Below are 11,440 nucleotides of genomic sequence, written 5' to 3'. Positions count from 1 at the left end.
CCGGGCGGCCCCCGCCCCACGCGGCGTCCGAGGGAGGATCCGCGAGCGTGCCTGCCCGCGGTATCCCTCCGCGCCCCCGCCACCTGCCCCTCCCGGGACCCTCCGGCCGGCGCCGCGGAAGGATCGCACGCACGCGCGCGGCGCAGGCAGGCGAGGAGCGCAGCAGCCCCGCGGCCGTGCGCGCGGCGCGGCAGGTCCCTCGGCGCCCACCGTCCCCGCGCCCGCCCGCCGTCGGCCGTGCGCTCCGCTCGGCTCGGCTCGGCTCCGCAGCTCCCGGGCAGGGGGCGGTCGGTGCGTGCGCAGAGCCGCCTCCTCCCCGCCCCCGCCCCGCCTCCCCCGCGCCGCCGCCGCCGCCGCCGCCGCCGCTGCGCCGCTGCTGCTCGCCGTCCCCGTCCCCGCTGCAGTGCGAAGGGCTCGAAGATGGCCGGTTGGCAGAGCTACGTGGATAACCTGATGTGCGATGGCTGCTGCCAGGAGGCCGCCATTGTCGGCTACTGCGACGCCAAATACGTGTGGGCAGCCACGGCCGGGGGCGTCTTCCAGAGCATCACGGTGAGCGGCGGGCACCGGGCGCCCCGGGGCGGGGGACACCGCGGGCCGGGGCCGGGCCGCGCCGCGCCGCGCCGGCAGGTGTGCGAGGCGGGGACGCAGGGATGGAGGGACGGACGGACGGACGCAGGGAGGGAGGCCGCGGCCCGGGGACGCCCTCGCCGCCCCGCGCCGCCCGCGCCCCGGCCGGTGGGGGAGGGGTCTCCGGGCAGCCTCGAGGCCGGCGGGCGGCTCCGGGCCCCGCGGGCGGGCGGGCGGCGCGGCGGGGGCGGCGGCGGCGGCGCCCGGCGCCCGCGATCCTCGCGCGGACTCGGCGTGGGCTGGCCGCGGCCGGGCTCCCGTGCCGGAGGGACGCGGACGCGGACGCGGACCACGTAGGTGGATTCGTGAATCTCCACTCCAGCCCCGGCTCCGTAGGGTGCCTTTTTTTTTTTATAATTCTCCAAGATGGCGAACTGCCATTGATTTCTGCTCTCCTCCTATGGAAACTCATCAATATACCGTTATCCCCAGTTACGCAACGTAGCCCCAGCGCTGGAAAGGGGGCTGCTTTCGGGGGCTCGAAATAACACGCGAAGGCCGGGGGTGACGGACAGCTCACGTCTCCCAAGTCACTGCTTGTTTAGTGATAGCACTAAGGCAACTAATGTGTGTGTGTGTGTGTGTGTGTGTGTGTACACTACCTGGTGTTTTTATGTTTGTGACTTAATGGTTTTGACTTGGCCACCACATGTTTGGGGCTTTTATCCATCACCAAACCTCTTTGCATCGCTTTTTGTGTTGCCCATTTCTACCCAAGGTTCTTCTTAAAATTATGACAGCCGTATCAAATCCGAGACTGTGTTCTTGATTTCTTAGCCCACACTCCCTTCCCGTCACATGCCCAAATTCAAGCCCCCCATGGACGGTGCTTAATTACTCTCTGCCACCAGCATGCTTTAAGGGCTGACTGCCGATTCGGCCTCTGATTGTAAGACTTGAAGACCCCAGAACCGGAGTGGACTGCAGTTCCTATAAGGAATTGGCATCTGGTGGTGAACTTTTTTTTCCTGCGGTCGGCTTGTCTTTGTGTGAGAGTTGCCGCTGTCTGGCTAGGATTGCGGGAGTGTGCTTAGAAATGGCTGGGGCCTGCTATGACTCTGCAGTTCTGGTGGGGGCGACGCCTTCTTTCTTATGCATGCAATGTTGGAATGCACGTTTTCTCTTTTCCGGTCCTAGTGGCTACCTCACTTTATTTCCCAGTGCCCCTCCATTTTCTCAATTTTATCATTGGCTGTTACTGCGTTGGCCTAGAAAGAAAACTGATTTTTGAATGGAAGGGGTTAGGGATGTTGGAGACCGAACAGTAGTGGCTAGAAAAATAGGAGGGAAGTACGAATTTGAAAACACCCTGAAGTCCAGAGATTGAGGTTTACACCACCAGGGATAGATAGTCCATGCAGAGAAGTGAGCAACTTTATATTTGATGTCACATGACTGCATGTGAGTTTAGAGCTGATCTCACGATCGACCATTCCATACATGTGTATAAATAACTGCAGGCTTCACTGCAGTTAGGCAGGCTTTGTATACACGGACTTGGGCTAGGAGAGCACACTGTTCACTTGTGAAGGCAAGCTAACCCATACAAAGTAAGCAATCACGTAGGAATAGGTATCACCTCAGAAAAGACTGATGCTGGATTTCACATCAGCACACAGCCTTTCTGTTGTAACAAAATATGAAAATAATTACAACTTCTTTTCTTCTTTGTTTTGGGTGGACAGCCAGTAGAAATAGATATGATTGTAGGAAAAGACCGGGAAGGTTTCTTTACCAACGGTTTGACTCTTGGCGCAAAGAAGTGCTCCGTGATCCGAGATAGTCTCTATGTGGACGGCGACTGCACGATGGACATCCGGACAAAGAGCCAAGGTGGAGAGCCGACATACAACGTGGCTGTGGGCAGAGCCGGCCGAGGTGAGCAGGTCAAACGTTGCGTGACACGTTGCGACTCAGGTGGTTTCCTTAACGTTCTGAATAAAAAGGAGGCCCTAATGGCTACTAAGTGGTTCCTGTGAGCCGCTCCGCACTGAAGGGAGGCACTGTTCAGATGGAGTGCAAGCACCCCGTTTACTCTAAAATGCTGTGGTCAGTTCTTTGCTTTCACCATTGATAAACTTAAGAAGGAAAGTTCTCTCAGATGGTTTGACATGTCAAATAATAATCCTGTGTTGTTCAAACCATTTGGTTGCTTTCGTCCCTAATTTCTTACTTTCAGATCTTCTACCTTTCATTCTTCCTTAGATTTTAAATTATTCCAATGCCTGACATAAAGAAAAAAGTTTAACATGGGTCCACTTTTGTACCAGGAACTTTTCTGGGAAAGAGAAACAGTTAGATGGGGGATTTAGACTAAGTCAGTTGTCTGTTTACTAAAACTGGATGAAATTTCAGTTGGCATACATGATCCAGAAACTGGCATCTCCAGAACTTCTGGTGTCAACATAGCCTTCAACCAATATTCCGACCTTTTCAATTGGCATGTATTGTTAACCTGGGCCAGTAACTTCCTGTAGCCTCATTGGGAGAAGCAGACACATGGAACAGTGGTGAAGGTGCTTAAAGCTACAGTGATTTCCTCCTGTGGCTCTTCCCACTCCCTCTGCTTGTCTGGAGGCTTCTCTTGTCCAGTGTGACTTGCTTATGATTATTTGTTAAGAAGAAAAAATAGATGACTTTGAAACACTAGATAAAATTCTCATACCATTAGCTGTACTCAAATACTTTTAAAAAATTTCAAGCAACGCTCTGTGGCAGATGATCAGATCTGTCTGACACAATCTAAGCTTGATGAAACAAGAAAGTCTAACCTATTCCGGTGTTCTTTGCTCCACCAGACAAGCTGTTATACAGACTTAAACAATATATATTTAAAAAAAAAAAAAAAAAACTTAAAAAAAGGGTTCACCTGCCCCTGGAGCCCTGTAAGTTTCCTATCTTAGAGCACTACTGACATCTAGTGGCAGTGAACAGAACCGGCACATGCTTGTCAATTCCAGCAGAAGCATTGAGCTTTCAGAATAGTAAACCCACTGCAGGATCTCAGACTCACAAACAAGCCTAGCAAAGTGAGTTGTCAGTATGCATAGGACAGATACTTAACATGTAGCTTTTTCTGACTGTCATGGAAAATATTTTCCATTTAATTTTGTTTCCATTTTCCTTTGAAAGTAATAGATGTGTCCAGAATGTTAAATGTGCAGAGAATTTGTAAATGAAAAATATTCAAGCCTTTTAGGTTTGTTTTAGGGGCAAATGATATATGTATTGTGATATCAATGGAATTTTTTGCCCTAAAATGGAAGAAAAACGACCACTGTTCCCCTAGCTGTGTAAAGACTGTTCACAGAGCTTGGCTGTGAAGGCCGCTTCCATCACAGGCAGTAGTTACTGCATAGTCTGAACACCCTCTGTCCTGGAGTATTCATGGGTTTCAGAGCCTGACAGTTCATGGAAGACTAGCTGAATGTTAACTTATTAATCGGGTTCTGTCTGCTAACTGACGTGACTCTCTTGATTAACACTCTGTTGAAACACTTTTCTTCTTTCTCTTTCAGTCTTGGTCTTTGTAATGGGAAAAGAAGGGGTCCATGGAGGCGGATTGAATAAGAAGGCATACTCAATGGCAAAATACTTGAGAGACTCTGGGTTCTAGCTGCTAGGCAGACTGTTAAGTATTAGGGGAAAATTGCTCTTAAACTTTCCTAGCTGTAAGCTTAAGTCTTAATTCTGGAAATTTTATTAGCAATGCAGGGTGATGGGGTATGAACCTGTGTCTCCTTTGTATCCCTCTGTTGGTGGGGAAAGGTGTTTTTCTTTCTGCCCTCCCCCTAAGTAATTCTGTTCACTTCTGTTTTGTCTCCTTGTGTGCTCCAGCATTGGTTATAGTCATGGGAAAGGAAGGTGTGCACGGAGGCACACTTAACAAGAAAGCATATGAACTCGCTTTATACCTGAGGAGGTCTGATGTGTAAGCAGCCTCTCCCCATCTGCCTAGCAACCTTCTCTCTCCATCAGCACCCAGTCATGGGCACAGTGCTACCAGACCGTAGACGGTAGCTGGTTTATTTTTACCTGTTTTCTGATGTCACCACTCCTGTGTGCCCAAACGATTGTTTGTATGTCACCCTGTATGTAACCAACCTTTATCTGGCAACATAACTGCAGCACAATAATGATTTGCATGATACCTTGAAATTGGGGGGAGGGGCATGCCAAGTTGGGCATCACTTTGTCTTAGCAATTAATGGGAAATTGATTACTAAAATAGGTCACTATGAAGCAAGGTGCCTGTTGTACAATCTGATTAGATCCGTGTCCTTTCAGCACTTCGAGCATTTACTCAGCTCACCTAGTCTTCCTTCGGTAGCGCACGGTTGGGAGGAGGAAGTGCGTGCATCTTCACTTCACTGTTTTCATCCCTGCCTCCCTCCCTCTTCCCCTCCCTCCCTCCCTTCCTCCCTCCACTGAGGGACTTGGCTTGCTTGTGTTCTCTTGTGCAGTGCCTGGTTTATTTAACCCAATTAATCTCCCCCCCTTGACGAGCTATTGAGAGCTGTGCACGTGAGACAGGCCTCCCGTAGTGTCCGCAGGACACATGAAGAGCGCAGCTATACAGTGAGCCAAAAGCGCTTCCTCCCTGACCCGCCCGTAACCATGCTGATCGGATCCCCAGGGACATGCCATCATTGCAATAGCTCACATTTTTGTTCTGCCTTTTTCTTTGCCCACCAGCTCTACTCATTAGTAACATTGTAAAAGGCTGCCATTATGGACATAAGGTATCCCAACATAACCTTCTGGAGTGTGTCCAGTTTATTCTTCATAGGACCAATTTTTATTTGCAGCTTAGGTTTTTATATGAAGTTGCATTATTGTGGACTTGGCTGTCTTGTGATGAATTTTTTCATATGTATTCTGTGCCATACTATTGTCAACTGAACTGTTGCTCTTGTGAGATGGATTTTAACTGACCTGTAAGGGTTTCTTTCGAATGGCACTGCTCTAGGGACATTCTAGTATCTGCTTCTATTGTTTGGGCGTTGTGGATAATGTACAGATGGAAACAAATCTTGTTGCTGATTTGTCCATTTCTTTCCCTGCACTTTGTTACATCTGGGATACAGTCTAACTCATCTGATTAATATGCATTTAAAAAAATGCCATAACTATTAAAACACCTTGTTTACAGACAGATGAAATAAATTTATTCCAACCAAATATTCTAGACTCGTGTTGTTTGTGTAAGCTGTTGTGTTTTACTGTTAACGGGTGGTTTTTGTTTTTAAATCTTGGCTGTGAGGTCTCCTCAGCCTCACACTGAGATTCCTCCTGTGCGGGCTCCTCAGTGGTGGGGCCAGGGTGCTGCTGCACCTCCAGCTGTGGTTCACACGGCGGAGCACGGAGATGAGGCCCATCTGCTGCAGGCGTGGAACCACCCAGACATGCCTTTCCACCTTGGGCTTACGGGAGGAAAAGTAACTTACCTGCTGGTAACTGCGTCTCTGTGGCTCTCTACTTGTGAGATCCAGGAAGCATCAGGGGTGCCTCCAGTACCAAGGAGGGTGTCTGTGGACTACGTTTGTGAGTTGAACTGTCAAAGTCTTAACATTTGGAGGCAGTTGGCAGGTTGAAGTCAGCCAGCTGAGTCTCCCACATCAGAGCAGACATTGTTCCTCAGGCAGCATTTAAGAGAGGTGGGAGACTTCTGCATTTTTCTTGCCTGTGGAGTAACATGTTGGTCACATTTATATTTGTCTAATCCGGGAGTTTTTTCAATGAATATGTTAATTTAGGACTGTTTGGATAAATCATGATTATCATGCAGAGAAACAGAGCAGTGAGTGCTCAAAAGTCAGTGGGTCTAAATGAACCTGGACAGCTGGTAGCAATGTAGGTTCCACTGTGGGCTCTGCCCTGGAAGTGGAGAATCCCTAAGTCTAGGAAATCCATTGTTAGAAATAACCACAGACCATTCTGATCCATAGTAAGTGGCCTTGCAGGCTACCTTTGAGAAAGAATGTTAAGGAGCAGGAATTTATCTTTGCCCTACCTAAAATACACTGTACATAACTAATTTTTTGACAGGTTGCATATTAGCTCTGAATATGTTCATATGCATGGGATGTAGAAACATGGAAGGTAGGAATTGATGCTGCTCTAGTAGATGCCGACACTCTAGACTCAGAGCACAACAGTCAGACCTGGTGTTCTGTCCTCTAGCGTTCGTGTTCAGGCTAAAGGTTGTGACTCAGCGCACAACAGTCAGACCTGGTGTTCTGTCCTCTAGCGTTCGTGTTCAGGCTAAAGGTTGTGACTCAGCGCACAACAGTCAGACCTGGTGTTCTGTCCTCTAGCGTTCGTGTTCAGGCTAAAGGTTGTGACTCAGCGCACAACAGTCAGGCCTGGTGTTCTGTCCTCTAGCGTTCGTGTTCAGGCTAAAGGTTGTGACTCAGAGCACAACAGTCAGACCTGGTGTTCTGTCCTCTAGCGTTCGTGTTCAGGCTAAAGGTTGTGACTCAGAGCACAACAGTCAGACCTGGTGTTCTGTCCTCTAGCGTTCGTGTTCAGGCTAAGGGTTGTGACTCAGAGCACAACAGTCAGACCTGGTGTTCTGTCCTCTAGCGTTCGTGTTCAGGCTAAAGGTTGTGACTCAGCGCACAACAGTCAGACCTGGTGTTCTGTCCTCTAGCGTTCGTGTTCAGGCTAAGGGTTGTGACTCAGAGCACAACAGTCAGACCTGGTGTTCTGTCCTCTAGCGTTCGTGTTCAGGCTAAAGGTTGTGACTCAGCGCACAACAGTCAGACCTGGTGTTCTGTCCTCTAGCGTTCGTGTTCAGGCTAAAGGTTGTGACTCAGCGCACAACAGTCAGACCTGGTGTTCTTTCCTCTAGCGTTCGTGTTCAGGCTAAGGGTTGTGACTCAGAGCACAACAGTCAGACCTGGTGTTCTGTCCTCTAGCGTTCGTGTTCAGGCTAAAGGTTGTGACTCAGAGCACAACAGTCAGGCCTGGTGTTCTTTCCTCTAGCGTTCGTGTTCAGGCTAAAGGTTGTGACTCAGCACACAACAGTCAGACCTGGTGTTCTGTCCTCTAGCGTTCGTGTTCAGGCTAAAGGTTGTGACTCAGCGCACAACAGTCAGACCTGGTGTTCTGTCCTCTAGCGTTCGTGTTCAGGCTAAAGGTTGTGACTCAGAGCACAACAGTCAGGCCTGGTGTTCTTTCCTCTAGCGTTCGTGTTCAGGCTAAAGGTTGTGACTCAGCGCACAACAGTCAGACCTGGTGTTCTGTCCTCTAGCGTTCGTGTTCAGGCTAAAGGTTGTGACTCAGAGCACAACAGTCAGGCCTGGTGTTCTTTCCTCTAGCGTTCGTGTTCAGGCTAAAGGTTGTGACTCAGCGCACAACAGTCAGACCTGGTGTTCTGTCCTCTAGCGTTCGTGTTCAGGCTAAAGGTTGTGACTCAGCGCACAACAGTCAGACCTGGTGTTCTGTCCTCTAGCGTTCGTGTTCAGGCTAAAGGTTGTGACTCAGAGCACAACAGTCAGGCCTGGTGTTCTGTCCTCTAGCGTTCGTGTTCAGGCTAAAGGTTGTGACTCAGCGCACAACAGTCAGACCTGGTGTTCTGTCCTCTAGCGTTCGTGTTCAGGCTAAAGGTTGTGACTCAGCGCACAACAGTCAGACCTGGTGTTCTGTCCTCTAGCGTTCGTGTTCAGGCTAAAGGTTGTGACTCAGCACACAACAGTCAGACCTGGTGTTCTGTCCTCTAGCGTTCGTGTTCAGGCTAAAGGTTGTGACTCAGCGCACAACAGTCAGACCTGGTGTTCTGTCCTCTAGCGTTCGTGTTCAGGCTAAAGGTTGTGACTCAGCGCACAACAGTCAGACCTGGTGTTCTTTCCTCTAGCGTTCGTGTTCAGGCTAAAGGTTGTGACTCAGCGCACAACAGTCAGACCTGGTGTTCTTTCCTCTAGCGTTCGTGTTCAGGCTAAAGGTTGTGACTCAGCGCACAACAGTCAGACCTGGTGTTCTGTCCTCTAGCGTTCGTGTTCAGGCTAAAGGTTGTGACTCAGCGCACAACAGTCAGACCTGGTGTTCTTTCCTCTAGCGTTCGTGTTCAGGCTAAAGGTTGTGACTCAGAGCACAACAGTCAGACCTGGTGTTCTTTCCTCTAGCGTTCGTGTTCAGGCTAAAGGTTGTGACTCAGCGCACAACAGTCAGACCTGGTGTTCTTTCCTCTAGCGTTCGTGTTCAGGCTAAAGGTTGTGACTCAGCGCACAACAGTCAGACCTGGTGTTCTGTCCTCTAGCGTTCGTGTTCAGGCTAAAGGTTGTGACTCAGCGCACAACAGTCAGGCCTGGTGTTCTTTCCTCTAGCGTTCGTGTTCAGGCTAAAGGTTGTGACTCAGCGCACAACAGTCAGACCTGGTGTTCTGTCCTCTAGCGTTCATGTTCAGGCTAAAGGTTGTGACTCAGAGCACAACAGTCAGGCCTGGTGTTCTGTCCTCTAGCGTTCGTGTTCAGGCTAAAGGTTGTGACTCAGCGCACAACAGTCAGACCTGGTGTTCTGTCCTCTAGCGTTCGTGTTCAGGCTAAAGGTTGTGACTCAGCGCACAACAGTCAGACCTGGTGTTCTGTCCTCTAGCGTTCATGTTCAGGCTAAAGGTTGTGACTCAGCGCACAACAGTCAGGCCTGGTGTTCTTTCCTCTAGCGTTCGTGTTCAGGCTAAAGGTTGTGACTCAGCGCACAACAGTCAGACCTGGTGTTCTGTCCTCTAGCGTTCGTGTTCAGGCTAAAGGTTGTGACTCAGCGCACAACAGTCAGACCTGGTGTTCTGTCCTCTAGCGTTCGTGTTCAGGCTAAAGGTTGTGACTCAGAGCACAACAGTCAGACCTGGTGTTCTGTCCTCTAGCGTTCGTGTTCAGGCTAAAGGTTGTGACTCAGAGCACAACAGTCAGACCTGGTGTTCTGTCCTCTAGCGTTCGTGTTCAGGCTAAAGGTTGTGACTCAGAGCACAACAGTCAGACCTGGTGTTCTGTCCTCTAGCGTTCGTGTTCAGGCTAAAGGTTGTGCAAATGAGGATTCCGTGATCAGGTTTGGATGGTTTCAGATTTTACAGTAGTACTCGCGTACACATTATTTGTAATGAACAACTAGGCTGATAGTGGACAATGATCCAAATGGTGAAGTCCCTGGAGGATGAGGACATGGATAAAAGTGGTAGAAAGTGACGGGTATCATCAGTAAAAGTGAGCCTTAATTCCTATAGGAGGATACTTACGAAGGAAGCACACCTGTAGTCCCAGCACCTGGGAGGCTGAAGTAGGAAGATCACAGGTGAGTTAGAGGCCAGCCTCGAGCTAATAATGAGTGAAGTTCCTGGTCAGCCAGAGATAGAGTGAAATCTTGCCTTAAAAAGGAAAAAAAAAAAAAGGCTGGGTAAGGTGGCACATGCCTTCAATGCCAGCACTTGGGAGGCAGAGGTAGGCCACCCAGAGACTACATAGTGAACTCCGGGTCAGCCTGGGCTAGAGTGAGACCCTACCTCGAAAAACCAAACAAAAAGAAAAATACTTATGAAAATATGTGCCTACTTTGCTTTGTACTTAGTTGTATGAATCATAAGGGACATATTTATATACTAAAATGTCCATCTCACATGGTAATCAAACTTGGAAAACTTTATAGGGTTCAATATTAAAGGGGTGTAGTTGGATAAATCATGTCCATTGGACAAAACAGTTATTGAAGAATGACATAAGCATGCTTATCAGTGAATGTTAAATATTATAAATGAATAACCAGACGTATGCTCATGTGTATTTCTGAAGGCATTATGTCTAGGTATATTTAATTCAGTTTCCAAGTGACTATATTTTCATTTTTGTGTTTCACAAAATGTTACTTTTATTATTAGAAAATCTTTAAATTAGGCCTTAGAAAGTAGACATAAAAATGTTTTATTTACCTGAGACAAAGAAGCAGATAGAGAATGGCCATGCCAGGGCTTCTAGCCACTGCAAACGAACTCCAGACACATGTGCCACCTTGTACATCTGGCTTTACGTGAATGCTGGGGAATCACACTAAGCTTTGCAGGCAGACGCCTTCCGCTAAGCCTCTCTCCAACCCAGAAAGTAGCTTCCAATTTTATTTAATACCATACTCAAAAAGCTTACTACTGATACCATGAATTGATAGGACATTGTAAGTGAATATTGAGAAAAAATACAGTCTTGGCTAGTGCTGTTAAAAGATGTTTTGTACTTTTTACAACCAAAAGTAACAATTTTGAATTCAAAAAAATAATTTTTGATCCACAAGAACTAACTTAAAGGAACTAGGTCCTTTGAAGTGTAGATTAGGAGCTATAAGGATGTTACATCTAACATATAAGCTACAGTCTTTTAGTGATATAACTTTCTTTTAAAATATTTCACTTATGGGCTGGAGAGATGGCTTAGCGGTTAAGCACTTGCCTGTGAAGCTTAAGGACCCCAGTTCAAGGCTTGATTCCCCAGGACCCACATTAGCCAGATGCACAAGGGGGTGCACACGTCTGGAGTTCATTTGCAGTGGCTAGAGGCCCTGGCGCACCCATTCTCTCTATCTGCCTCTTTCTCTCTCAAATAAAAATGAACAAAAAAATAAAATCACTTAATTAAAAAACAATTATTAAAATATATTTTAAATATCTGAAAAGCTATTTATTGTGCATTTTACTAGTAGTAGGCAGAACTTTGTGTTTTATAAACTTTTAAAAATCTTTTATTTTTAACAACATATTTCATATTGGTAACATCATGTGTTGGTACCCTCTTTCCCTTGTCTCTGCCCCCATTCAATTGAATGTTTTTAT

The 11,440-nt window shown here is 48.0% G+C and overlaps 1 protein-coding gene and 1 non-coding gene across 3 annotated transcripts; both read left to right on the top strand.

Moving 5' to 3' along the window:
* Positions 1 to 354: 354 nt before the first annotated feature.
* On the top strand, positions 355 to 5,811 carry Pfn2 (profilin 2). 2 transcript variants are annotated; one of them, XM_045131470.1, is made up of 3 exons: positions 355 to 552; positions 2,316 to 2,508; positions 4,468 to 5,811. In XM_045131470.1, exons 1-3 carry the CDS (start codon positions 421 to 423, stop codon positions 4,563 to 4,565), a joined length of 423 nt encoding a protein of 140 aa, XP_044987405.1. In that variant the 5' UTR covers positions 355 to 420; the 3' UTR covers positions 4,566 to 5,811. The 2 variants fall into 2 exon arrangements, with proteins under 2 accessions (XP_044987405.1, XP_044987404.1); XM_045131469.1 differs by having other exon boundaries at positions 4,149 to 5,811.
* Positions 3,330 to 3,455, top strand: LOC123453916. The gene has a single exon (XR_006633086.1). It is a non-coding gene; the product is annotated as a small nucleolar RNA SNORA28 (small nucleolar RNA).
* Positions 5,812 to 11,440: the final 5,629 nt, after the last annotated feature.

The sequence above is a fragment of the Jaculus jaculus genome, chromosome 12 (assembly GCF_020740685.1).
Source record: "Jaculus jaculus isolate mJacJac1 chromosome 12, mJacJac1.mat.Y.cur, whole genome shotgun sequence".
Taxonomy (NCBI): Eukaryota; Metazoa; Chordata; class Mammalia; order Rodentia; family Dipodidae; genus Jaculus; species Jaculus jaculus.
The sequence above is the reverse complement of the archived record's forward strand: the minus strand, read 5'-3'. Positions and strand labels throughout refer to the sequence as shown.

What these genes read in the sequence shown, in the direction of transcription:
- Pfn2 (XM_045131470.1), top strand. Translation starts at nt 421, where the DNA reads ATGGCCGGTTGGCAGAGCTACGTGGATAACCTGATGTGCGATGGCTGC. An exon ending in GCGTCTTCCAGAGCATCACG is followed by an intron (nt 553 to 2,315) that starts GTGAGCGGCGGG and finishes TTGGGTGGACAG; the next exon opens with CCAGTAGAAATAGATATGAT. An exon ending in TGTGGGCAGAGCCGGCCGAG is followed by an intron (nt 2,509 to 4,467) that starts GTGAGCAGGTCA and finishes TGTGTGCTCCAG; the next exon opens with CATTGGTTATAGTCATGGGA.